At 40.2% G+C, this 27,468-nt stretch overlaps 1 protein-coding gene across 2 annotated transcripts in view; it reads left to right on the top strand.

The window, feature by feature from the left end:
* IGF2BP3 (insulin like growth factor 2 mRNA binding protein 3) overlaps window positions 1–27,468 on the top strand; it is a 147,265-nt gene that overhangs the window by 106,003 nt on the left and 13,794 nt on the right. For both annotated transcript variants that reach the window (XM_059171356.1, XM_059171355.1), the window contains exons 6-10: window positions 6,968–7,249; window positions 11,595–11,729; window positions 13,000–13,122; window positions 15,238–15,373; window positions 16,895–17,020. In XM_059171356.1, the coding sequence (XP_059027339.1) occupies window positions 6,968–7,249; window positions 11,595–11,729; window positions 13,000–13,122; window positions 15,238–15,373; window positions 16,895–17,020 (802 nt within the window). The remainder of the gene's footprint in view (window positions 1–6,967; window positions 7,250–11,594; window positions 11,730–12,999; window positions 13,123–15,237; window positions 15,374–16,894; window positions 17,021–27,468) is intronic.

The following is a 27,468-nucleotide window of genomic DNA, read 5'->3' as shown; positions in this document are numbered from 1 at the left end:
TGAGAGTTGACAAGAAACAAGTAGATTCATGCATATACACATATACTTAGAAAAAGCAGTCTTATCAAATGGCCTGGCACAGAGATACCCAGTAAAGAGGGCCTCACCTTCAACCTTCTGTTTCTGGATTGTTTCTAGAGCAGCTTCCAGTAGACTGAGCTGGGGAAGGTTGGTCCCTTTGGTACTTGCTCCCCTCAACCCTGGTTGCCTGCTCTCTGGGCTCCAGAATGACTGCTGCCTACAGTGGCCTGATAGGATTTCACCAAACCCTTTCCTTGGCAGCCATCCAAAGCTCATGCCTTCAGGTAATGAGAGCTAAATTGATAATCTCATTTGACTTCTTTTTTAGCATCTGTTTCCAGAGAGTGCATGTAACTGAGATGTGCTTACCCAGGTGGGAGGAGAGGGTGGGGACTATATTCCAGAGTCCAGTTCCATGGAATGGACTCTGCACCACCACTTTTCTCTCTGTGACTCTGGCCACATTAATCTATTTTAGTTCACTCCCATCTTGTAAAGCGGGAGTCATTATAGTCCTTAGCTCATGAGAATGTTCAGAGAAACTAAAATAATGCCTCTAAAACACTTGTGATCATACCCAGAAGGTAGTAAGAGCTCTAAAGGTAGCCACTATTATGCATTTTCCTAACATTTTCATTGCTATTGGTAATACCCTATTATTTATTGTATAGTATACTTCATTTTGGATAATGACTGGCCACCGATACTCAGGAGATTGGGCCCTAATTTAGAAACATTTGTGGCTTCTCTTTGTTACTTAAAGCTCTATGAATGCCACTTTTAAGAGGATTCTTGAGTAAGACTGTGTCTCTAGAATTTAACATAGAACTTCCTGCCATCTTCTGGCTAAGAAAAATCAAAGGTTAATAATACATACATTAGGGATGCCTGGGTGGCTCAGTTGGTTGAGCTGCTGCCTTCAGCTCAGGTCATGATCCTAGGGTTCTGGGATCGAGTCTACATTGGGCTCCTTGCTAGTGGGGAGCCTGCTTCTCTCTCTGCCTCTGCCTGCTTGTGCACTCTCTCTCTCTTCTCTCTCTTTCTCTCTGACAAATAAAAGAAAAGTGCATACATTGCTAGGAAATACATACATTATTTTTATTTTTATTTTTTTTTAAAGATTTTATTTATTTGACAGAGAGAAATCACAAGTGGCAGGCAGAGAGAGACAGAGGAGGAAGCAGGCTCCCCGAGGAGCAGAGAGCCCGACGTGGGGCTCGATCCCAGGACCCTGGGATCTGACCCGAGCCGAAGGCAGAGGCTTTAACCCACTGAGCCACCCAGGCGCCCCCATACATTAGTTTTAATCTTAAGTCTTGAATTACTAATTTATTAAAATAATAAAATGGGTAGCAAAAATGAAAACTTAAAAAGAAAGTCATTAGAAATAGAAGCACATAGCACATATTTAAGTATTTCTTGCGTCTCGGAGCAAGAGAGGCATGGTTCTCTGGATCCCATTTCCTCTATCCAGACGTTACTCGTTGGAAGGTTTGTAATGTGTGACAGAAATGACCCATCAGAATTTGTAGGCATTTATTTAGTTCTTCTACTTCCTTTTCTGCAGGGTTCTTATTGTGATGTTGATGTTTTTGTTAGGGTATAGGAATATGGTCTGTTCATGGTTTGAAGCTTAGCATTGTAGATTCTCTTCTACCTGTTTGAAGAAGTGTTTGAAGCAATGTGGCTGATGGCTAAGGAAGAGGAGAGTTACCCTTCAAGTTTGAAAATGATATAAATAGAAGATTTATTCTGGAAAAAGAAATGAGTGAAAAAGCAGGAAAACAATGGGAATTCTTGCCATTTTGGCATCCAAGAGAATATTTGCCATGAAGTTTAGTAGACACTGTCCCATGTCATAACTTACAAAGTGATGAAAGGTGATTTTGTGGAGCTTTACAGATTATGTTGCCATTAACTACTTTATACCATTTGTAATCCTGTAATATTTTGCTTCTACCACAGTCTGTTCGCAGCCCTCTGCTGCATAGCCAGGTTGTTGGAGGTTTCCTTTTTTGTTTTTAGAACCAGTTTAGTAATAAATCCTTCGTAGGTAAATATTTGGGCTTTGTCCGTAATATCTGCCTTAAGCTGCATCTCTGCAGTGGTATATTACCAGATGTTTACTAATCATGGCAGAATTGTGTGTCTCAACCTCTTATTTATTTTTTCGACCTCTTATTCTTCCTACAAAGGAGAAAACAGAATGGTTTGACTTTCCAATAATGGCTTAACATCCTTTTGTTCAGAGTTATGTGATACACACTAGGGAGGTCTAGAGTTTTAGAGTCTGAAGGGACTATGAGTCTGATCTTTTAGTTTTGTCCATGAGGAGGCTAATGCCAAACAAGAAAATGACATTTCCAAGGTTACTTGGCTACTTATTGTTCAAGTTAGATTAGAATTCTGATCCCTGGTCCATCATCTTTTGTACTACTCAGAGCTGTATGTGTTTACTCTTGGATAAGTTTAACTTCTCTGGGCCTCAATTCTTCTTTATCTCCCTCTTCTTCATCCTTGAGTTAAACTACTAATTCTCTATGTCAAGGCCCTTTCACCTCTACACTGTGACTTACCCTGAAAAACTTCTTATCTATATAATTAAGTGCTACCAGCTAGCAAAACTACTTACTACCTTCTGATGACTCTTAAAATCGCATCAGAGCAGAGTCTTGTAATGATGGGAAACAGGATCCTGAGATTGCCCTTGCTTGATAAACATCCTTGAGTTCTCTTGAACTGAAACACGTGTTTTGAGTAATTATGATAATTGTTTTTCATACATCTTGCATGAACAGTAGGTCTGGTGAAAATATTATAATGTTAGCAGACCCCCTGATGACATAGCTGAATTTTAAACTTTGGACATAAAAAGGCTACAGTTAATTGACCTTAAATTTTAAAAACTTACCATCTCTAATCATGATGAAGCCGTTGTTTGCAGTTAGGTTGCTCTTGTACCTTCTGAGCTATATCCAAGTTTGGAGCACTGTGGTTGGAGGGGTCTAGACTCTTGTTTGGCAGTTAGATAGGGGGATACACAGAGTATGTGCTGAGTGCCCTCTGATAGGAGCAGTCTGAGTTTGGAGCATTGGGGACCCAGCTATGGACTGGCTTCTGGAGCACCATGCTGTCTGACCTTCTGAGGGAGTTTTTTCTTTTCCCCCTAAACATCTTTTTTTAAAGCAAAGCAATGAAGTTTGGAAGTGAGTTTATGCCAGGTTGAGAGAGCTGTTTCTTGGGGACACGTCTGACTTTATTTAGATAATCACCAGGCGCTTCTAAGTGTTCTGGGGTTAACGTGTATGTCTGTTTATCCCTACAGAGGAGGAGGTCCGTGTCTGTCTATGGATGGTCCTCTCTCTCTCAAGAAAGAAGTTATTTACCTTTTTTGGGTAACATTACTGACTTATCTCCACCAATTTTACTTGTTTCCTTCTGAAGTTAACAATACTCAATTGTATAGTGGGAAGGAATATTATTGCAAACTATACTGCCTTTATGCCCACAGATACAGTTGATCCCCTCATTACTGCATTCAGCTTTCCTTTTTTTTTTTTTTTAAAGATGTATTTGTTAGAGAGCATGGTGCATATGTGCGCAGGAGTTTTCTGAGAAAGGGCAGAGGGAGAGAGGCAGACTCCCCACTGAGCACAGAGCCTGACACGGGAATGCAGGGCTTGACCTCACCACCCTGAGATCATGGCCTGAGCCGAAATCAAGAGTTGGATGCTTAACTCACTGAGCCACCCAGCTGCCCCTTTCCTTATGGTTTTGAAAGAACTGTCAGTGATCTGTTTAACCATGGCCTTTGAAATAGTTAAAACTTGCTTTGAATGAATATCTAATTGGTTGAAACTCGTGTGCAATTCTAGCCTTTTTTTTTTTAAGATTTTTAAATTTTTATTCATTTGATAGAGATCACAAGTAGGCAGAGAGAGAGAGAGGGGAGGAAGCAGGCTCCCTGCTGAGCAGAGAGCCCAATGCAGGGCTTGATCCCAGGACCCTGGGATCATGACCTGAGCCAAAGGCAGAGGCTTTAACCCACTGAGCCACCCAGGTGCCCCCAATCCCAGTTTTCTATAATAAGTATACCTCATAAATGTTAATAAAATTTCTCAGCTGTTGTTATCTTTTAGAATAACCAAAATATTTTTTTGGTCCTTAATCCACATTTTCCTCTGAGTAAAAAGAGGAGAGGGAGAAAGGAACAATGTGTTAACCTAAGGTTCTGTTATCAGAGCATTGGTGAAAGTTGTGCTATATGTGCTGGTATTGCCCTATGAAACTTAGGATAAGAATGTCCTCTGGGGGCCCTGGGTGGCTCATTCAGTTAAGTGTCTGCCTTTGGCTCTGGGTGCTGCTCAGCGGGGAGTCTGCATCCCCCCCTCTGCCTCTCCCTGCGGCTGGTGTGCACCCCCCAGTCTTTCCCTCTCTCAAATAAAAAAATAAAATAAAATCATTTAAAAAAAAAAAAAAAAAAGGAAAACAATGTTCTCTGAAAAAGAGATCATTGAGAAATATCCCAAGATGTATTTGGTGGGGAGGGAGCAAAACCAAAAACTATATTAAGATCTCAATTATGCTTTTATGTTTTTAGGTATCTTTTTTTTTTTTTTTTTTAAGAATTTATTTATTTATTTGAAAGAGAGAGCATGAGGTGGGTGGAGGGTCAGAGGGAGAAGCCGACTGTCCGCTGAGCAGGGAGCCCAATGTAGGACTCCATCCTGGAACTCCCAAGATCAAAACCTAAGCTGAAGGCAGTCGCTTAACCAACTGAGCCACCCAAATGCCCTTTTTTTAAGGTATCTTAAAGCAATTTTTAATTAAAAAATTACTGAAATATTGTTAATTTAGAAGCCACACACTGTTTTTACTATATTTGTGTTCAAATTATGTATGTGTGCATTTGTCGGTATAATTTATAATTTTTCTTACCAGTTTTACTGAGAAGTAATTAACATAGGACTATATAAGTTTAAGATGTACATCGTGACTTAACATATATGATGAAATGATTATCTACTAGGCAAACTAGTTAACATCTGCCATCTCAGATAGAAAAAAAAAAAACCATTTTTCCTCCTGATGAGAATGTTCAGAATCTTCTAACAACTTTCAGATACACCACACAGCAGAATTAACTGTTATTATGTTGTACATTATATCCACAGTACAGAAAGCTAAAATTTGTACCTCTTAAATTTTCTTTTTTTTAAATTTGAGTATAGTTGACCCACAATGTTACGTTAGTTTCATGTTCAATTACGCTTTTAAAGGGGGTACTGAAAATATACACACGTGTGTACATGTGTGGAAAGTACTGGTCCGTTTGCAGACATTTTCACAGTTAACATTGATTGTGGGAAGGGTCTTGGGGGAGTTGATGCAGACAGAGAAATTTCTTGTTATTTGTATATTTCTGTTTGATACCAGCTTCATAATCTGGGTTCATTCTGTGCTCTAGGCACTGTGGGACAGTGATGCAGCAGAGGATTCAAGGAAGAAGAGAGGGCAGAATTAGGGGTCCTGAGAACATCTGCATGCCCTGGCTGCCAATTGCATGCTTACGGTGCCCTTTTTGATGTTAGAACTACTGCTTTTTTCCATCTTTGCATCCGAGTCAGAAACTGAATCTGCAAATAAGGAAAACAGTGTGTGAACTAGAAATGACCACTCTGAGCAACTAGAGAGAAACAGCTTCATACCTGTTTTTCTTTCCCTGCCTGGGCTAAAGTCAGTGCCCGTTGGAACACAGTCTGAGCAAAGACTGTGTAACCCTACAGAAAAAGTGTGGGATCTTTACATGTTTTTAATTTTGTTATGCACTGGGGAGTGTATGTTCTTAGAAGTGTGCTTTTGAAATCTTGGCTATATCTTGTCTATCAATTTTTTGTTGAGTTGTCCACTTATAAAACATGTAGGTAAGTTAAAACACAATAATGTAGATGAATCTTGTAAGTAAAAGATGCCAGGCACGATAGTACTCATATATGTATACTCATATATACTTCTTAATATGAAGTTTGAAATAGGCAAAGTTAATCTGTTGGGTTAGAAATCTGGGGGAGGACTAATTACTGAAAAGAGGTCTTAGTGGGGCTTCTGGGGCATTGGTATCTCCTAGTTCTGGATCTGGGTATGCACGTTCAACTTAAGAAAATTCATTGTGCTGTATGCTAAAGATTGGGTACTTTTCCATGATAAGGTTTAAAAATGAAGAAAAAAGTGGAACTCCTCTGAAAATATAGAGATGGGTGGATGCATGGATGCATGGATAGATAAAGAAGAAAATAGCTTCATTTGCTCTTTTTGGTTCACCAGCACCCCTGCCTCTCTGCCCCAAATCAGATCATAAACTCCACAAGGTCAGGCAATGCTGTTTTCTGAGGGACTTGCTCATGATGGGCGCTTAGAATTTATTGACTAATTGATTATCCTGAGAAATAATTTCTGTGACTCTCCTGTAAATGGTCTAGAGAGATTTGTCCTTAAATTCTTACAGTGTTTTAATACTGGCGTTTTTTTAGGAGGGTGAGGTGAGAGAAAGTACATATTTGTAACGTCTTTTCTGTTCTGATTTGGAAAAACAGGACAAGACAAAGACTGCCCACTCACTTCTCTTGCTATTTGGGTACTCATAAGCTGTTACTAACCTTACGGTAGTAACATTTTGTTAAACTCTTTCGATTAAGCTTTTTTATTTTCTGCTTTTCATTGTAGATGGTAAATATGTTCTCCTTGGAAGCTTGGTCTTTTGCGCGTTGCGAGTGTGTGTGTATTTGGGGGTTGGATTACGTGTGTTAAGGGGTTGCTGCTTATTCAGTGGCTTTATACAGAAGTTTTAGAACTAGTAACCCCGAGTGGAAGAGATGGGTATTGCTTTGCTGAAAGTTTTATAGAGCTCGATTTCTCTTCCCATACTCCGCTCTTTGTCACCTTCCAGAGCATTAGACAAGCTAAATGGATTCCAGTTGGAGAGCTTCACATTGAAAGTGGCCTACATCCCTGATGAAATTGCTGCCCAGCAGAACCCCTCGCAGCAGCCCCGAGGTCGCCGTGGGTTTGGGCAGAGGGGCTCATCGAGACAGGGGTCTCCAGGATCAGTCTCCAAGCAGAAACCATGTGACTTGCCACTACGCCTGCTCGTCCCCACCCAGTTTGTTGGAGCCATAATAGGAAAAGAAGGCGCCACTATTCGGAACATTACCAAACAGACTCAGTCTAAGTGAGTACTGGTGAGGCCGCAGCAGGTGTTGATGTTCTCCCCTTTGAATCTTAATAACAGAGTAAGTTCTTGTACTTGGTGTCCTTCTCCGTGTGGCTATGATCCTTCCTTGCACAGTAGTTGGGAATCCGGAAAAAACCTGTGATTTAATACCTTAGTGTTCACTTTATATAAATCTGAGGCTTAATCTCAAAGAAAAGTTCAAATTTGCACACATGAATGGAAAACAAATGATCCCTAATCCACTTCTGATGGGGGAGGCACTGATGAATAAAAGGGCCACTTCTTGGTTGTTTTCTGCTCCCCTATCCACACCCCCATCCCCAGGAATACCTGCCTGCAGTGTTTTTGGAAATAATTTTCTGGGTCCAGTACAGAGATGTTTTTTCAGTCTGGCTTTACTTAGTAAAAAAATCATCCAGCTTATGTTCCAAACTTATTCCATGTTTAAGCCTTGCAGTTAGATTGACTTTCTTTTTTTTTTTTTTTTTTAAAGGATGTTTGATAGCTTTAATAGGCCGATTTTAAGGGATTGGAAGATTCTCCATTAAACATTAGTGTTCACTTTGCAGGAGTAGAAAGCCATATAAACAGACAGTAGCCCCAGTGCTGGCACATGGTTTGGTATGTCATATTTGTCTGAATGAAATGACTGGTTGTAAATTATGTTCAGTGCCCTTAAAATATGGCTAAGATACTCTATCAATTTAAAAGCTTCAATGAATTATATATTAGTTGTTCTGCTTTATTAACCATCCTGTTCGGCTGTGTGTGGAGATTTTGACACAAAGAAGCTTAGGATGAACTGTCTTCAACCCTATTCTGTAAAGTGCACTAGGCACATCTCTGGGCAGCAGCTGCCGTATTTCCTGAAGAACACTGAGTGCACTGGGGAGAAGTGGCCATGTTACTCTATGCAAAAGAGTATGGAAATGGCCTTGGCCCAGCTACAGAGAGCTTTTTAAATTTAAAGTAAGGAAAATTATTTCATGTGGTCCAAGCAATTAAGCAGTCTTTTCCTGAAAGTACGGCTATGGTGCTGTGAGTATCTTGCTTATGTATGTTTGTTCCAATAGGCTTACGAGGATATCCATGTTTATCATAGGCACCATGACTTTGTTGAGCTAGCTGGCTCATTTCTCATGCAGAACCCAAACGAACTGTGCTTACTGGTGTTGTTGCACACCCACTCTACCTGCAGACTGATGTCTGACCCTGCTTTCCCCAACCTTCCCCCGCTTTGAAGCCGGAGATGTTAGATATGGATTACCTTTGTGCTAAATCAGTGGTCTTTGACTTCATAATATTGGGAGTGGGGAAGACAGGTGAACCAGAGTTGGGATCAGTTTTAATCTTATTTGCCTGGTTTTAATATTAAAATTCGAGGGATCCTTGCTTTCTTGATCCACTGTTAACTGCAGAAACTAATTATTAAATGGTTTCCCTTCCTTGTCGTGTGGCAGATTAGAGTTTTCCTTTTAAAGCTACTCATTTCCTTGTCAGAGGAAAGGGCTTCTGTTATTTAAATTGAACTGTTTGTTTTATTTAAAGCAGGAAGATGGAGGATGGAGAGGGAAGGGAAGCAATTTTAGTTATATCCGATGATTCATTTGCAGAGTTCTGCTGGTGGATTTAATTAACTCTTGCCATTGAACCTGGTCATTATTAGATCCTCTGTTTCTGGAATGGTCTCAGAGGGCTACCCTGATCTATAAAGCGGTATTTCTTCTCTCAGAGGATCAGAGTTTTGTAATCCTTAACACAGTGAATGGGTGGAAATAAACTAGAAGGAGGGAGATTAATATGTTACCTACTAGAAGATAAGCAGTACTTACAGTGGCGGGGGATTGAAACAGTGGTTGGAAAGATGATTCCTGAGATTGGGACTGTTCCCTGAAGCACTTTTTAATTATTTCTAAATGTCCCTATTTGTTTCATTTTTATATTGCCTTTTTCTTTTTTTCTAAGGGTTTGGAAATTTTTAAAAATTGAAGCATAATTACCATACAGCATTACATTGTTTTCATTACATTGTACAATATAATGATTCAACAACTGCATACATACTCAGTGCTTACCATGTTAAGTATCCTCTTAATCCCATTTATCCTACCCATCCCCTCACCTACTTGTTGCCCTTATTTTTTAGTCTAGGTTTTTTTTTTTTTTTTTTTTTTTTTTTTAAGATTTTATTTATGACAGAGAGATACAACGAAAGAGGGACCGCAAGCACAGGGGAGCTGGAGAGGGAGAAGCAGGCGCCTCGCCGAGCAGGGAGCCCGATGAGGGGCTTGATCCCAGGACCCCACAATCATGACCTGAGCCAAAGACAGAGGCTTTAACCCATTGAGCCACCCAGGCGCCCCTTCGTCTAGGTTTTAATTCTGAGATAAATCACCAGATTTCAAACATTTAAGATCGTGAAATCCAAACTTAACTTTATTGGTGTGATGAAGTGGTCATTCTTCTTATCTTTTAAACTAGAGTACATTTCATTTCATTTTTAAAAATTTCTTTTGGGGGTGAGTGAAAAGAGAATCGCAAGCAAAGACCTTGCTGAGCAAGCTTGGAACCTTGAGCCAAAATTAAAGAGTCGGAAGTTTAATCCACTGAGCCAGCCAGGCACCCTTGAAGTGGTCATTCTTAACGGCCAGGAGTTCTATAGGTTTTCTAATGTTCAAGTGGTTTAGAGGGACTTACCAGTACTTGATTTTCCCCAGACACACTTTTCCAGATAGCTGATTTTCTTTCTTGTACGTTGTAAATAACAGAAGACTTATTTTTTTATTTAATTCAACATTTACAAGCATGAAAAATTTTTTAAAAAGGAGGGTTACCTTTTATCTTATTCCTGGAGGTAGTCATTGTTAAGGTGAGAATGTAACTTTGTAGGCCGTGTTCCTTATACCCACTAACATGTATAGCTTTAAAAGAGAAATTCTATCATGTTAAGTTTTGTGTTGTTTCTCATGGAAGATGAAGGACCTCTTTGTTAGTTCCTGTAATTTGACAACATGTTTTTACACTGCTAGATGACATGTTACTTAACAACCTCTTCCTGATGGGCATTTAATTTTTTTTTAATTTTTAAATTATTTTTTATTAACATATAATGTATTATTTGTTTCAGGGGTACAGGTCTGTGATTCATCAGTCTTACACAATTCACAGCACTCACCATAGTACCCTGATGAGCATTTTAAAGATAATTCCAATTTTCTTTCTGTGTAAATAGTGCCACAGTGAATATTCTTAGGCCAGCGGTGTTCAGGCAGTGGTGATCTAGCAGACATCATTAGGTCATGTCTGGAGACAGTGTGGTTGTCCCAACTGGATGAGGAGGTGCTACCAGCATCTAGTGGGCTGAGGCCAGGGATACTGCTGAGCCTTCTTCAGTGCACAGAACGACTCCCCCAACAAGGAATAATTGGGCCCAAAATGTCAGTAATGCTGAGGATGAGAAATACTACTTACAGGCCCACATATGAGAATGTATCTGTAGGAGATGTTACAAAAAGTAGTGTATTCTTAGGTCAAGAGATAATAACTTCTGCTTTGGCAGGTCCTGCTTGTTTGGTCTACACTCCCACCAAAGTGTGAGTGCGCCCATTTCCATCCTCTTGCCAACACTTAATTTTATCTAAACTATTCGAAGCTCTGGAACCCTGTGACATCTTGTTTTGATGGATACGTATGTAATTATTAGGAAGGTTGAACATCATTTCGTTTTGATTAGCCATTTGGTTTTCTCGGAAGTAGAATTGCCATCTTCTGGAGTTCCATTGCTATCACTTCTTCTTCTTCTTCTTCTTCTTCTTCTTCTTCTTCTTTTTTTTTTTTTTTTTTTTTTTTTTTTGTGGACTTTCCTCTATCAAGGAGGCAAAATGTGGAAAGAACCTTGCAAGAAGAAACAGATGAGCAAAGTCTCTTAGGATGGATAGTGGATATTCTGTGTGGCATAATGAGTTCAGCCTGGCTTGTGGGATTCCAACTCTGGCCCTCTTGGTTAGAGCAGAAGAAGCCCTTTTGTCTGAACCAAGGTTCCCTGACATGTCCCTGTCTGTGACACCAAGATGAAAAATTAGGCACATACAGCTTGGGAGGATGAAAAGATGTGCCTACTTGAGGAAAGGGGATGGGGGGGTGGATATTCCTGGAATTCAAATTTTGTCTTTAAGACATCAAAAGTTGACAGCTTATCAAGAGTTTATACTCTTGAGGGAAGTGAGTCATCCACTCTTTCCCCGGAAGTCCTATGACTTTGAAGTTGGTACTTAATAGACTCTGCAATTGTGAATATGTGCTTACAGCTCTCCTTTCCTTCTTCCATTGCGCTCACCGTAAGAATTGATGTCCATCGTAAAGAGAATGCAGGCGCTGCTGAGAAGTCCATTACTATCCTCTCTACCCCTGAAGGTACCTCTGCGGCTTGTAAGTCTATTCTGGAGATTATGCATAAGGAAGCTCAAGATATAAAATTGTGAGTAAAGAGGATTAACCTGTGAAGATTTGATGTTCATGCTGTTTGATTTGGAATTCTAGGACACAGTTCTTAGGAACTGCCAACAAACACAAGGAAATGCTGTCCTGAAGAATTACGGTGGTTGGCACTATTGATTTGGTTGGAAAGCATGTCTTTTAAATGTTTCATTTTCTGTCATGTTTGGATATGGAGTGACTGCTGTGAGTGTTGGAAAGTCTAGCTGGAGAAGAAGGCACTTATGGGATAGGAAGCCCACCTAAGGACCAAGAAGTGTCCTTGGGATTTACCCAAAATATACCTCAAATCCTGACTCCTTTACTCTGAACCCATTGGAGCTCTGTTCTTCTTGTGTGCCCAGCCATACTCTGCAGCAGCAGGGAGGCTAGAAGCAGAGAAATACGTCATCCTGTGCTAAGGCAAACTGAAGATTTTTTTGGTTGTTCTGGGTTGAAACTCTAAATGCCTGTCCCATAGGAACTTGGAGTGAGCGGAGTTTGGATTCTTTGCCACTTGAGCTTATAGCACAGTGTTACCCTAAAAGGAGGGTCCAAAATTAGGTACTGGCATTAGCCTGGGAACCTAATCAACAGCACTCAAGTTGTAGGGACCTTTAATATGTAGTAAATATATTTTAGTTATAAGATGTGATATGTTGCTATAAGATTATAATTCTTTTCAAAATAGAGAAAAAATTTAAAGAGCTCACCATCCAGATAATACCTGTGACATTTTAAAGTGATAGGTATCAATTAGAAATTCAAAAAGGTACTCATTGAAAAGTGAAAGCCCCCCTTCTTGTTCTTACACTCTTCTCCTAAAGAGTAATCACTGTTGAGTTTCTTCTGTTTCCTTCTATACATTTTGCATGTATTTCTAGGAATGCATTTAAAAATTTATGGCAAAATCATACTGTTTTGTGTTTATACATTGTGTTCTGGTATTGGGGATTTAGGGATATGGATTTGAGTAGATGGTGTTTTCAGTGAGCTAAGAGAATCTATCCTTCGAAGATATTCCCTAAGATGCATAAAAGAAAATGGTTTTAAAAATTAACTTCACATGCTTGTTAATGGTTTTGTGTGTGTGTGTGCTCCCTCTAATCACGCATTGCTAGAATGTAGGTCAGCAGACTTTAAACTACCTGGCATTATGTTTCCTGTATGGTAGGTAGAAAGTAAATGTTTAATGAATGGATATTATCTTTTTATCTAGGAGAAGGTTTACTTACTTACCCTGATTCTATGACCTTTTTCTTTTTTATTTACAGCACAGAAGAGATTCCCTTGAAGATATTAGCCCATAATAACTTTGTAGGCCGTCTTATTGGTAAGGAGGGAAGAAACCTTAAAAAAATTGAGCAAGACACTGACACTAAAATCACAATATCTCCGTAAGTGCCTCCTTGCTTTCTTTGAATTAGGAAATTCTCAAGCACTGCTGTTAAGCTAGAGGTTATAGATCCAGCAGAGCTTCTCCCATCTTGGAGGTGTGTGGGCCAGCCTGGACCACCATACTTACATTTTGTTTCTCAAACTTAATCTGTTTTCGGCGTCTAACCCACATTGAAAGCATTATCTATTCCTACTAAAGACGCAGAAATCGCTAAATACTTTATATTCGTATTTTCTAGCTGAAGTCTTAGGTTTTTGACATATAATCCCAAAGTTGAAATATATAACCCAGATTATTATCCGTCACTGTGTGACAAATTATCCCAATATTTGGCAGCTTGAGACCATAGTAAATATGTATTGCTCACCTGAATTCTGTGAGGAATTCGGGAGCAGCCTAACTGGATGGTTCTGGCTCGGGGTCTCTTGATGTTGCTGACGAGTCCATGCTGGCTGCCGGTGTGAGGCTACATCACAGGGTGCTTGGGTGTCTTTAAGAATTGGTGGTTGTCTTCCCCCACAGAGTGATTTATCCAAGAAAGAGCAAGATGGAAGTGGCAATGTCTTTTATGACACAGCCTCAAAATCACATGCTGTTATTTTTCTAATATGATTTACACAAGTCAGCTCTACTCAGCAAGGGAGGGGATTACACTCTGGAGAACAGGTCATCTTAGAAGCTGGAAGCTGTTGTAAAGAAAAAAACACGTATAATAAACAATCCTACCCTTCTTGAATTTTACACCTAGAAAGGGGAGGGCTTTAAGAGAAAAAAAAAATTTAAAGCTCTTCTAAACAACTATTTTAAGAAAACCAATATGAAATCCTTAAGGGAGAGGTGAGTTGAGACCAGAGATGAAAAATACGCCTTTTTAGATCTATGAAATAGTCTTCCCTGTGTAGATGTTTACCTTTTTAGCAGATTAGAGAAAAACTTAAGGAGCACTAACCCATTCATCTGGCTCAAGTTTAACTTAAGACATTCTGCTGCTAAGTAGTGAAAGTGAGAATTTAATTTTATTTATTTACTTTTTAAAAAATTATAAAATTATAAAAAAAATTTTATATATTTATTTGACAGAGAGACCGTGAGAGAGGGAATACAAGCAGGAGCATTGGAGAGAGAGAAGCAGGCTTCCCATTGAGCAAGGAGCCCAGTGGGGCTCAATCCCAGGACTCTGGGATCATGACCTGAGCTAAAGGCAGATGCTTAATGATGGAGCCACACAGGCACCCCAAACATGAGATTTTTAACTATAGTTATGGAGAGCTACACCGGTTTTCTGTATCGTTTCAATCTATTTAGTCTTTTTTCCATGGCTAAGAGTCTCCCATTGCTTCCTCTCAAGGCTGTTAACTAGCTCCTGCTCAGGCAGCCTCAGATGTCATCTGAATGGATTTTGAAGCTTCAGAGGGACCTAGGTCAAGGAGAGAGTTGCTGCATATTGCTAATGCCTTCTAACTTTTTAGTGGTCTTAATTGTCATCAAAGGATCATATTTTTTAGTCAAGACAGATTGATTTATGTTATTTTCTCCAGCTTACTTTGATCCAAACTCTAAAATTATTGGCAAAAAGTAAGTTTGGACACGTGAATTCTAGTTTGCTTTTTGGGAATATTACCATGATTATTTCTTGCTTGGTGACCCAGAAGATGCAATTGCATGAGAATGCCAGTGATGTGTAGAATTGGTCAGTGCAGACTAGGAACATCTTTTTTAAAGGTTATGTACATCTGGTTCTTGGTTTCCACTAAAACTGTACATCACTCTGATCATTTTCTTTATTTCACTGTTGAAGTGTGAAAAAGGTTCACCTTGAAAGTGGACAAGAAATAAGTACACTGTGTTGCAAGCATGGACTTCATTGAGCTGTTTACACTTAGTATTTTTTACTGAGAAGGTAGGAGGGGAGAAGGATTCTGTCTGCAGCTTTGTGGTTCTTGGACTCATGTCTTCTGGGGCTTACTCAGTGTGCCTTGTGTCTGACCATCCGCTCTTACATAGCGCCAGCCACCATGGTTGGGTTTAGTTGCCATCTGTGGCTGAACTGTTATGAGCTGTCCTCCTCCCGTAATTTCCATTCTTTTTCTTTCTCCTCTTTTTCATTCCACAGATTGCAGGAATTGACGCTGTATAATCCAGAGCGCACCATTACAGTTAAAGGCAACGTTGAAACATGTGCCAAAGCTGAGGAAGAGATAATGAAGAAAATCAGGGAGTCTTATGAAAATGATATTGCTTCTATGAATGTTAGTTTTGATATTGGAAGACATGCCTTTATTTTGATGAACAGTTAAAAGATGTTTCAGTTGCATTAATATTGATGTCCTAAATGGTGCAAGCATTAGATGTAGCCTCTTGTTGATTTTTAATACCATAGTCCGTGTCCCCTGGGGTAGTTGGGAGGAAGGCTTTGTTTGACATCAGGCTTGGCTATCTGTGATTTTAGCAAATTTTTTAGTCTTTGAGCTTTACCTTCCTTATCTATTACGTAAGGCTAATACCTACCTAAAATGGCTAATATGTTAATTTGAAGAAGATTAGTATAGTAGGAATGTAGGCTTAAGGAGTAGGTATGTGAACTGGGTTTGAATCCCAGCTCTGTCACTTATTAGCTGCAAGTCTGTTCTCTTGGTTTGTCTCCAAGCATTGGTTTCCTCTTCTGTAAAATGGGGCTACTGTGCCTACGTTGATGCCATGATTAGGACTGGGATTACAATGGATAACATGCATAGAAAAGCAACTATAAAGAATTCAAATTTAAAACTCACTTGGTTAGTCACAAACCCTGGAGACAAAAGAATTAAAAATGACAAAATCATTTGTCTAGCACAATGAAGGCAATTAAAGTGAATGGCTGACATTTCTTAATGGATGGAATGGTGCAGAAAATATGACATTTCAAAAGTCGTTTTGATTTTTCAAGTAAATGATTGAAAAAGAAAAAAAACACTCCTCAATTGGGTCTATACATAAAGAAGGAAAATAGAGAAATGATACTACCTTTTGTGAGAGGAGCCTAGAAGAATGCTGATTGTTTTAGCCCACATGACTGGCTTCATGGCCTACCTTACCATCATCGCTGCTCATCTGATGTTTCAGAGTCCCTTGCAAGCAAATCCAACTCCATAAACCTTTTAAAGAGCTTCTCAAGTATGCTCACATTTCAACTCTCTAATCTCCACCTTACTTCCACAACCTTTATAAAATTGAACCAAAACAAAATTCCCTTTTTGGCTCCTGGATCTACTCCAAAGATAGGTTTAGTTGCCATAGTTACATGGAATGGGACCTGATTTCCAAAGATTTTGACTTTGTGGCATTTAGACCCACGGCCGCCAAATTTTATCTCCGCTTGTTCTATATATCTAATTTGCTTTTTAATGCATAAATCTTGTTTGATTACTTCTTCACCTAATGCATGTTTTTTAGTCTGTATTTACCGTGTGCCCATAGCATACAAAGTACATATTTGTTTAAGCACTCTTGAGCTGATCATTAAGGAAAGGAAGGGTGTTTCCTGCTTTAAGAAAGGTGGTGTAGCTTCACATCAAGGAGGGGGCAAATGAGCACCCGGATTTTAAAATACTAAGAAATATAAACAGATATCTATACTCAAGTATAATTACATGGAACATCTGCTTTGTTCTAAAGTTTGAGTCATAAAATGATTTTTTTCTTTACTAGACAAGAGATTACAATCTGAATATTATCACTTATAAATACTCGATTTTTTAATTGTAAAATGAGAGACATTTTTACTATTGCAGCTTCAAGCACATTTAATTCCTGGATTAAATCTGAATGCCTTGGGTCTGTTCCCACCCACTTCAGGGATGCCACCTCCCACCTCAGGGCCCCCTTCAACTATGACTCCTCCTTACCCACAGTTTGAGGTAAGATAATGTACCTTGGCTTTCTGTATGGTTGAGTGGGATGCAGTCAGAGGGACACAATCAGACTTTGTTGCCCTCAAGCAGTGTGACATTAAATGCTAATCATGACAAATTCTAATGTAAAACCTGGTCCCCATATGGTAGGTTCAGAGTCAGCACTTGCTTTCCATTTCCTATCAATAGAGCCTTTTTACCTCCCTCTTTGTAGAGTGGACTTGTAAATTATCCTTTTGAGCTTTTGGGGTGGTAGGGTTGTCAACATTGGTTTTTAAATATCGAAAGAAAAGTTTGAGACTTTGGGTGGGGGGAGGAAGTTATTTCTAAAAGGTGAAGGAAAGAACTTTTAAAAGGCTTCCTTCATCTTTAACTTCACTTGGAAGTTAACTGCTTTGAAAGGTCAATAAAGGAGCGCTTGGGTGGCTCAGTCTTTGAAGCATCCGCCTTTGGACCAGGTCTTGATCTCAGGGTCCTGGATTTGAGCCCCATGTTGGGCTCCCCGCTCACCGGGAGAGTCTGCATCCCGCCCCCGCTGCCGTCTTCCCCACGCCTCCCTCGCCCGCCCTCTCTACATAAGTGCTCTTTCTCTCAAATTTAAAAAAAAAAAAAAAAGTCACTAATAAAGACGTTTTCCATTTTGAGTGTGCTTTTTAAACAGTGAACTCAAGCTAGTTTTGTTCACAGGTTTGTTGTGTATATGTGTGTGCAACCATTAAACAGTTTTCATTCATTTGTAAAGGTGTAGACTGTTAAGAAAGAAACCTTACTTTTATATTTGCTTTTTAAGAAGAACATTTTTCTGAGGTTTCAAAAATGGGAGACCAGTGATAGTATAAAAATAATTGCAGCATAACAGATACTTTACCTAGTAATTTTTTTTTGGAAAGTAGTCAAAAGTTCTGTTGTATAATTGGTGATAATTGGACGTAGACAGTCATGTGAAATAAATTTAGCAACATTCTAGGATCTTCTGTCATAGATTGTGTTTACATCTCTTCCTTCCTGTTTGACTCTTCCTTAATAGATGCTTTGAGTAGTACCTCCTCTACCAATTTACGAAAATGTCCAGCTGGAAATCATTCAGCGTTCCATCATAACATTGCCTAGACTACATGTAGAGTGAAATGCTTCTAGAATTGTATAGAGAACACAGATTGCTAAGATTGTTCACATTTTATAAAAAGATTTTATTTATTTATTGGACAGAGAGATCACAAGCAGAGGCAGAAGAGAGAGGTGAGGAAGAAGGCTCCCCTCTGAGTAGAGAGCCTGATGCGGGGCTCGATCCTAGGACCCTGAGATCATGACCAGAGCCAAAGGCAGAGGCTTAACCCACAGAGCCACCCAGGTGCCCCAGATTGTTCATATTTTATCAAGGAAGAATTTCCTTGGCCTGTCCTTAACCACCAGACTGTGTTAAGTGTTTTTCACATTTGACCTCTTGCAATATTTCTGCCTTTATGATCAGCAACTTCTGCATCTTCCCCTGCAACTCATCTGCCACTCTGAACATGTTTCGTCCTGGAAGCCATATGACCAGCCCATTAATCTATGGATAGGCATCAAAATTTCAGCCCCACACCAGTGTGAATAGATCCACCAGGCAGTGTCTGAAGCTTTCCAGCACAGCTGAAGGTGCTGTGAAGTAGCTGACTTGTGTGTACCTTGATGCTTAAAGGGGCTGGGGGGAAGGATCCCTGGGGTGAGAGTGCAGGTCCAGCCCAGCTCTGCCTGCGCTTTGTATCGCCATAGGTCACTCTCCTCTTCCCTCTGTGTTTGTTTTCAAACCTGCACAATGAAGAAACTGAACTAGATGAATTATCTTTTAAGGACTCTTCTCTCGAGTCAGACTTTTCTAGTTTTTACAGAATTCAAATATAAAACATTTAATAGGAGAGTCAAAGTGAGCCTAAAATAGGAATTGGAGAGAATATGGACTTAACATCTAATATGGCTGCTAGTTTTCTTTATTATAAATAGATGGTATTTGTCATGTTACTGAGTTTAGGGCACATGTATCCATGACACTTTTGTGTAAAATAGCATTGATTACAAGTGACAAGGAACTGATTATTTAAAGTTACTCTGTGCTGAAAAAGTTCTGTAAGCTGCATCTCTGCTAGGTGCCTTAAACTAGCTTTCTCTTTGGGCACGCCCCTTAATCTGTCTGTTCCTCATTTTGCCAATTTGTAAATTGAGGTGTCATTTAAATTCATCTCTCTACTGGTTACATACCATGGTCAGTAAAGCTTCTCACATTGCAAGTGGTAGGATTATAGAACATTCTGTCCTTTACACTTAAGTGGCTGTTTCAGTGCGGAAATTCCTAAAGTGATTGTTAGGTAGCTATTTTTAAGATTCATAAGTAATAGGAATGTTATGTAGATTTGCTCAGTTTTGTAATTTAGTGATACAGTTCTGTGTAATGGGTTCTTGTGTTCTAAGAAAAAATTAAGATTGTTTTAAGACAAGTGAGAGTATATTAAAAACATTATTTCCAAAGGACTTTTATGATTTTAAATGTCTGAGTGACTTAAAGCAAGTAGAGATTTTGTTTCATTTTAAGAATGGGGAAGAGAGTCAGTGACCTTTAATAAAAGCGAATCAAAAGTAAATGTAAGGAAGATCCCACCTGGAATAGGTGGTCTTTGCTTTTCCTGAGATTTTAAAAATAAATTAGCTAGGTGTAGAAGCAGTCAGTGAGATCAGAAGATGGAGAAGCTGCCAGTAGTAATGGTAGAAATAGTGCCAAGGGGAAGGAGTTCAGAACCCCTGAGGGCCTGGTGGTTTCATGGGCAGGAAAAGGAAATTCTCTACTTAAATAGAATGTGGATAATCTTAGCAATCCAAGTTCTTTGCGGAATTCAAGTGGACATTTTATTCTACATGTATGTAGGCAGTGAAATAACAGAATCCCCAACTTTACACATGGACATTTATCTAAATGGGTTTAGGAGGTAGCACTCAAAACACTAAGTGCTGGGGCGCCTGGGTGGCTCTGTGGGTTGATACCTCTGCCTTCGGCTCGGGTCATGGTCCCAGGGTCCTGGGATCGAGCCCCACGTTGGGCTCTCTCTTCAGCAGGGAGCCTGCTTCCCTTCCTCTCTCTCTGCCTGCCCCTCTGCCTACTTGTGATCTCTGTCTGTCAAATAAATAAATAAAATCTTTAAAACACACACACACAAAGTGCTAAGAAAGACAAATCTATCTATCTAGTTGGAGTCGTTGAAATTATGGTTATATTGCATGGGTTTGTGCAGATGAATGTGTTCTTACAATTTTTTGTAGATTTCAACTTAGCTTTATCTCTGCTTGCTAGTCTTAAACCTCAAAGAATGTGTCAGAAATTATGGGGAGAACTATTCCTGTAATCTATCTACCCTTTTCTCCGGAATGGAAAAAAATCTTTGTTTTTGTGGATTTCAGAAATACGGGCTCACTATTATCTTTCTCTTTAGAAATACATAGGTATATAATCCTATCTTGGAAATTTGGTAATATTTTTACAGACGTTGTAATTAAAAGTAATTAATGGGAGCATTGTACTATTTTTAACTTAGTCTCCTCAAGGAATTCACCTTGATGTTCACCACAATATCATGATCACTCTTAAGAAACTTGGCAGAAGGGCTCCTGGGTGCCTCAGGCTTTAATCATCTGCCTTTGCCTCAGGCCATGATCCCAGAGTCCTGGGATCCAGCCCCGCATTGGGCTCCCTGCTGGCCTGGAAGCCTACTTCTCCCTTTCCCACTCCCCCTGCTGTGTTCCCTCTCTCGCGGTCTCTCTAAATAAGTAAAATCTTTAAAAAACAGAGATAGGGCTGTGCCTGGGTGGCTCAGTGGGTTAAAGCCTCTGTCTTCAGCTAAGGTCATGATCCCAGGGTCCTGAGATGGAGCCTGCCATCAGGCTCTCTGCTCAGCAGGGAGACTGCTTCCCTTCCTCTCTCTCTGCCTACTTGTGATCTCTGTCAAATAAATAAATAAAATCTTTATAAATAAATAAATAAATGAATGAGAGATAAAGAACAAACTTGGTGCACGGGCCCCTGGTGGCTCAGTCAGGTTAAGTGCTTTTGGCTCTGATCCCAGATGGGATGGAGCTCCCTGCTCAGCAGGGAGCCTGCTTAGCCCTGTGCCTCTGCTTGCCGCTCCCCCTGCTGTGTGCGCTTGCTCGAGCTTTCTCCGTCAAATAAAATCTTAAAAACAAAGCCAAAAATTTGGGACAATACTATTATTTGATATGCAGTCTGTACTTAAATTTCATACTTACCCCATAATGTTCTATTATATACCTGTGTTTTCATTAAAGAATCCAACTAAGGATTCTACATTGCAGTTGTCATGTCTCTCTAGTCCCTGCTTTTTGTTTCTAGCAGGAGTCCATTCCACGTGGTATCACCTACTGCCTACCCACCCTTGTTTTTTAATTCATGGAATGAAAAATTCAGCCTAATGGTTGGAATGCCACCTCATTTGGGTTTGACTGACTGCTTGGACATGATTAGACTCAGGGTTGTACCTTTTTTGAAGGCAGGAATACCTTCTCTGTGTCCCATTGGGAAGCAGATGATGTCATGTTGTTTCATTGTTCGTCATGTTGTTTGATCATAAAATAAAGGTAGTGTCTGAGTTCTGCATTGTAATGGTACCTTTCCCATCTATGATGAAGATGTAATCAGTAGTACTTTGAGAATATGTGTCTTGCTCCCCAACATTCTTTCCCCCCGTGGGTTTTGTATCCATTACAGACATTTGCCTAATCATATATTACTCTTTTTATGTCTGTCATCTTCTACATTTCTTAGTTTGCAATGTTCTGTAAAGAGTAGGTTTCTCTACTATCTGCTTTACAAGGAAGAATTTTTGTTGTTATTGTTCTTTATGTTAGAATTACCCCAGACCTTTTGTGTTAGAGTCCATCCCCCAGGGCAGGAACTGGGGGTAATACTTTGTATTCCAAAGTAATACTTTGGAAAGCACTCTGGCTGACTCCAGTGTGGAGGTAGCCAAGGTTAACAACTGCTGCTCTGTTTGTTAACTGGTTAAGAACCTGTGTTTCTCCTTGGACTCACATGAATCAGAATCTCTGTGGGAGCAGATGGAAGCTCAGAAATTGGTGACTTTTGTAAAGGTCAGCAGGAGTCCCTTGTTACCCATTCATTGTCAAATTACTGTTCTGCAAGGAGTGCTTACTATTCTGTGGAAGGTGGACTTAAATGTTGGGAAAATATCAAGGGTAATGCACAGTAGACAATACTTGGGATAAGCATAAATATATACCACTCAGGTATGTCACTCTTTCTAGCTTGTTTGTGCTTTATTTTAAAGTGTGGGCAGGGGTTGCCTGAGTGGATTGGTCAGTTAAATGTCCAACTCTTGACTTGGGCTCAGATCATCATCATAGGGTCAGGAGATCAAGCCCCGCCTCGGGCTCCAGGCTGGTTGTAGAGCCCACTTAAGATTCTCTCCCTAGGCTCGCCCACCCCACCCCACCCCACCCCACCCCACCCCACTTGCAGGCTTTCTCTGATTCTTTAAAAACAACAACAACAACAAAAACCAGACAAACAAAAACCTGGTCAAAAACTTCCCTCCTTTCCTCTGGATCACCTATGATTACAATCCACAAATACCAGGCCAGAAACGTCTGTGGGATGCTGCCATATGTCTGTTTTCATGCCTTTAAATATACGTTGGCATGCTGTGTCTATCAGGATTAGCTTTGGCTGGGTGTTACAGGGAAAAAAAATTGGTTTAAATGAGTTTTCCTTCTTCATCAAGAGAGGTGAAGGGTAGACAATCCAAGGCTGGGGGTGGTGGTGCTGCATTATCTAGGACAGGTGCTCCTGTTGGCTTAGTTAGCATGCTGCCTCCCAGACCAGGATGACTGCTCAAGCTCCAGCCATTGAGTCTGATTCCAGCCAGCAAGGATGAAGGATAAAAAATCAGCACCCACCTCCTATATGGACACTACCTGACCATAGCTTTTTACACTTCCACGGGTTAGTCATGTTTGCCAGAACATAACATCAGGTACATCTGCTACAAGAGAAGCTGGGAAGCAGTGTCTGTAACCGTAGAGATGAGTAACCCTGCCCCACTGGATTTTGTGATATTACCTGCAAATACAGCCTGCGAGGGTGCAGGTGAGCTTTTAAGTCCTCTCAAAAACGAAACAAACAAAAAAAAACCCCGTCTCTCCTGCCCCCCACCTCACCCCCCGCGCTGCCCAAAAAAACAGCCCAGAATAATCTAAGTCGATTCTGGAGGAGAAAATGGGATCTTTCAGATTCTATCCTGCAGATTATTTTCATATCGAAACAAAGGGGAAAACACCATTTTCACAGAATGTATTATGTTTCTGGATACTAGTTAGAATGAATTCTACTTCCAAATAGCTATGAGGTAATTTCCTGATTTATTGTTTTAGGGGAACAATTCTATGACAAGTTTTGTTTTAGTATAGAACTCTTTGGGGAAATACTAGGTTGGAATGGCTTTGCCTTCACTCTGTATTATTAGACTTGGTTCTTTGTCTAAACTCAGATCACTAATACTAGTAAGTCTATCTACTGGTCACCACTTTTTGAAACACAAACTTGTTTTTAAAGGCAATAATTAAATTTGTCAAAGCTTGATCCATTTTCTTTCTTACCATTTCTTTTTATGTTGCTTTTTCCCCCCCCTGGCTTCACTTTTCTTCTTGCTGAAGAACCTAGTATTGTAGGTCTTTGAGGGTCTGTGATGCCATTTATTGAAAAACTGGGTTAGAGGAGTAAAGGTTGGCTGGTACCTGCCCTCAGCACGCGAGGTCGCTCCTCCGCCACGGCCTGGCGTCTACAGCTGCTGAGGAGAAGCTTGCTGGTCCTTAGAAGCTCTCACAGGGAAGTCGGTTACTCATTAAGGTTGACTCTTTAATCTTTGATGCCCTGTGGGTTAGCAGTGGATCTCTTTTACTTTAAGTGTATATTGCCTGGTAAGAAGTAGGTTTTGATGACTCAATGTTTCAAAGACTCGACTCTCTTTTTATGTATTGCTTCCTCTTTCTTTTAGAGTTGTTTCATTTTTTTACTCCTGTTTTCTCACTGCTGTTTTGTAACATGAAAGGGGAATTGATGCACCTTGACTTTGGATAAATCCTTTGCTTCTGTTCTATTCCAGAACTTGCTCACCCTCCCACCACACCCCCTCAATGTATTCTAACTGGAACCTGCCAGGTGGATTTTTTTTCTGATAGAGCCAGAGTCGGTTCTTCTAGCAGACAAAAAGTCTCTAGTTCCTTCCTAGCAGCTGGCTCATGCAGTACTTAATTGGCAAACTTTGAGTTTAGAAATGACAAGAAACGCTCCTTTCAAAAATGCTCGAACAGTAGGGAAGAGGCCATTGGCAGTTCCTGAACAGAGCAAGAGCTGAAGTTGGCATGGCCCAGGACAGCATCCATAGCTGAATGTTATTTCCTGGCGTTGGGGTTGGCAGGAGTTAGCTCAAGTGCTGTTGTCTTCATAATTTTGATAGCATCTTTGGAATCTTCCCAGAAGTCTCCAGAACAATAGTGTGGTCTGAAAATTGCAAAGTTTCTGTTTATCGAAGAGGCAAGAAAGATGAACGTTTTCTTTGGTTTTTAGCTAGTTGAGGGTGCTCTTTAAGAAACAATATTTTATGAGTTGAAAGGGATTTTTGAATCTATTCTCTTAGCCTTACTACTTAGGATTTCTTATTATAGGTACAGCTCTTTTGTCAGAAAAAAAAATCAAAGTAAATAACTTACTGTATACACTAGTACCTCTAGGAGGCCTTGGTTACTTAGCTATGGGGAGAAATTTTCAGTGCCGCCTTTTTTTTTTTTTTTTTTTTTTTTGAAGACTTCAGTATTCTGTTCAGGTCATGAAGTTGAGTAAACTTAATTTCAGTTCCAGACCAAAATCCAAAATCCATTAAAACAAAACAAACAAAACAAAGCAAAAATCCCCAATGCTATCTGTTGTACAAACCAAAGGGAAACACTGGCGTCCTTCCAGGTTCCTGAAGGCTGGTCTTACTAGCTGGCAGGCTTGCCTCCATGCCTTTGTGATGTCTTAGGTTCTGTTCCCCACAAAGGAAATACACTTAACCTTACTGTTTGCTCATTCTTGTATCTCCTCATGATAGATGATTAGGAATTACTCGTTGGCAGACTTCACCAGTTATGCAAACTTTCAGTTGAGCAGCTTTGTTCTTATGTTATTTCAAGCTATAACATAGAGTCTGCCAAGAAGTCCAAAGGGGGTTTTGCCAATAGGCATCTGGCAGAAATCCACTGGGAAGCTGCTTGGGTCATGTGACTATCCTTCACCTGAAGGTTTAGGAAGAAAGGTTCAGGATAATGAAGCTGAACATTAACTTAAACGCAGAGAATGTGTAACAAGGAAGGGTAATGCTGATGAGTTTTTTTTTTCAAGCTTGATCTCTGAGACTTGAAGTCACAGGTGCAAGAGGCTTATCATAACCCATTGTTCTGGCTTCTTAGTTTTATAAGTAAGAATTATCTACATATCCACATCCTGGAAACAGGGCTTACTATGCAGAACTCTATACAACAGTAATTTGTACCACAGCGCCAGTTTAATGACTGTCAAATAGGCAGGATAATAATGTGAGGTGCCTTATATTCCCAGAGGAAAGGTTCCTTTAAAAGGAACTTACAGTCAGGGGGCACCTGGGTGGCTCAGTGGGTTAAGCCTCTGCCTTTGGCTCAGGTCATGATCCCAGGGTCCTGGGATCAAGCCCCACATGGGGCTCTCTGCTCAGCAGGGAGCCTGCTTACCCCCATCTCTCTGCCTACTTGTGATCTCTGTCAAAAAAAAAAAAGTAACGGTCAGGGAGGTGCTCGGTAGATGTGGAATTGGCGTGAAGGGAATTGGGTGGTGTTCAGAAATATCTTCATCAAGCCTCAGACATCTGATGAGTCAACTTTTTATTAAGGTGCTGTTGCCAGGGGCACGCCTCACTGCCCATCAGCGCGGTACCTCCTCTTGGTACGTTTAGTTTGCTTCTTTCTGACACTGCTTTTTCTGTCGGATGGGCTCGGTTGGTCCTGTTTTTATCCCAGCACAGAAGAGTTTTCTGTCTGTATACGGATTTTTTATGTCTTCACCCCTTTTTTCTGTTAAAACTTGGTCCTTTTGGTCCTCTTCTACTGACCACCCCTACTTTTTCAAAACCTCACACAACTTTTAAGTTTGTTTTTAGTCTTCGTATTGGATGTGTTGACTCCGGCTTGAGTCCCACCCTCAAAACGCAACAAAAAAAAGCACTGATGGGGGACGCCTGGGTGGCTCAGTTGGTTAAGCAGCTGCCTTCGGCTCAGGTCATGATCCCAGCGTCCTGGGATCGAGTCCCACATCGGGCTACTTGCTCCGCAGGGAGCCTGCTTCTCCCTCTGACTCTGCCTTCCACTCTGTCTGCCTGTGCTCGCTCTCACTCTCTCTCTCTCTTACAAATAAATAAATAAAATCTTAAAAAAAAAAAAGCACTGATGGCCTTTCGTCACTGTGTCAGAAAGATTATTTGGCTTTTGATCAGCTTTTGTGGCAGGAGCCTAGGTTTGAGCTTTTCTCCTGGGAGAGTTGTCTTCAGCATCTTCTAGGCCAGGACACATGCCCACACTGTGCCTGCGAGTCTCTGCAGCTTTTGCTCCAAGGATGCCTGTTAACATTACTCCTCTGAAGACAGAAGTTGCTCTCTGGGATCAGTCCCGGGAAAAGTGTTTTTTACTAAGCAAATGGATAGTTTTTCTCTTCCAGGCATACTCAATTATGCGGCTGATTTTCTTTTTTTAAATCAGCTGCTAGGAAGCTTAGAGCCAAGTGTGTACAAGAACAGCATTCCTGGCTTCATCTTTTATATTCAGGTCCCTATGCTCTTATTTCTTCACCTCCTTTGTTTTACTTCTAGATTATGTGTATTTTCTAAGCAGCCTAAAATTTTTCTGGTGCAGGGCCCAGAAAACAAATAATTACACAATCGTGGCAAAATACAACGGGCACATCTGAGCGAATTATACACTGGGTTTCGTCTGATCATTAAAAAGGTCTTTATCATGTCAGGCCAAAAACAAAAGTATATTACTCAGAAGAACATGGTATAGATGTTCTCAGTGAGATAAAATACTTAGATCCTATCTTTACTTTTAAAAAGTTAATATTAATGTATCAATTTTACCATAAGGACCAGAATGACAAATTTTTATTGAGCACAATTTATGGTCAATGTCTGAATTAATTCAGTTATTAAAATAGGAAAGGTCCCCTGGAATAAGTGGTACATGGTCATTGCAGAACACACTGGCAGGCTGTGAGATATGGTGCTTTGCATACAGAGGCACTATTCTTAGCACTGGGAAATACTAAAGAACGAGTAACTAATGTTACTCGTTTAGTGTTTTAGTGAATAGCAGCAGAAGTGACTTGGCCA

This window comes from Mustela lutreola, chromosome 4 (genome assembly GCF_030435805.1).
Source record: "Mustela lutreola isolate mMusLut2 chromosome 4, mMusLut2.pri, whole genome shotgun sequence".
Lineage (NCBI taxonomy): Eukaryota > Metazoa > Chordata > Mammalia > Carnivora > Mustelidae > Mustela > Mustela lutreola.
The sequence above is the reverse complement of the archived record's forward strand: the minus strand, read 5'-3'. Positions and strand labels throughout refer to the sequence as shown.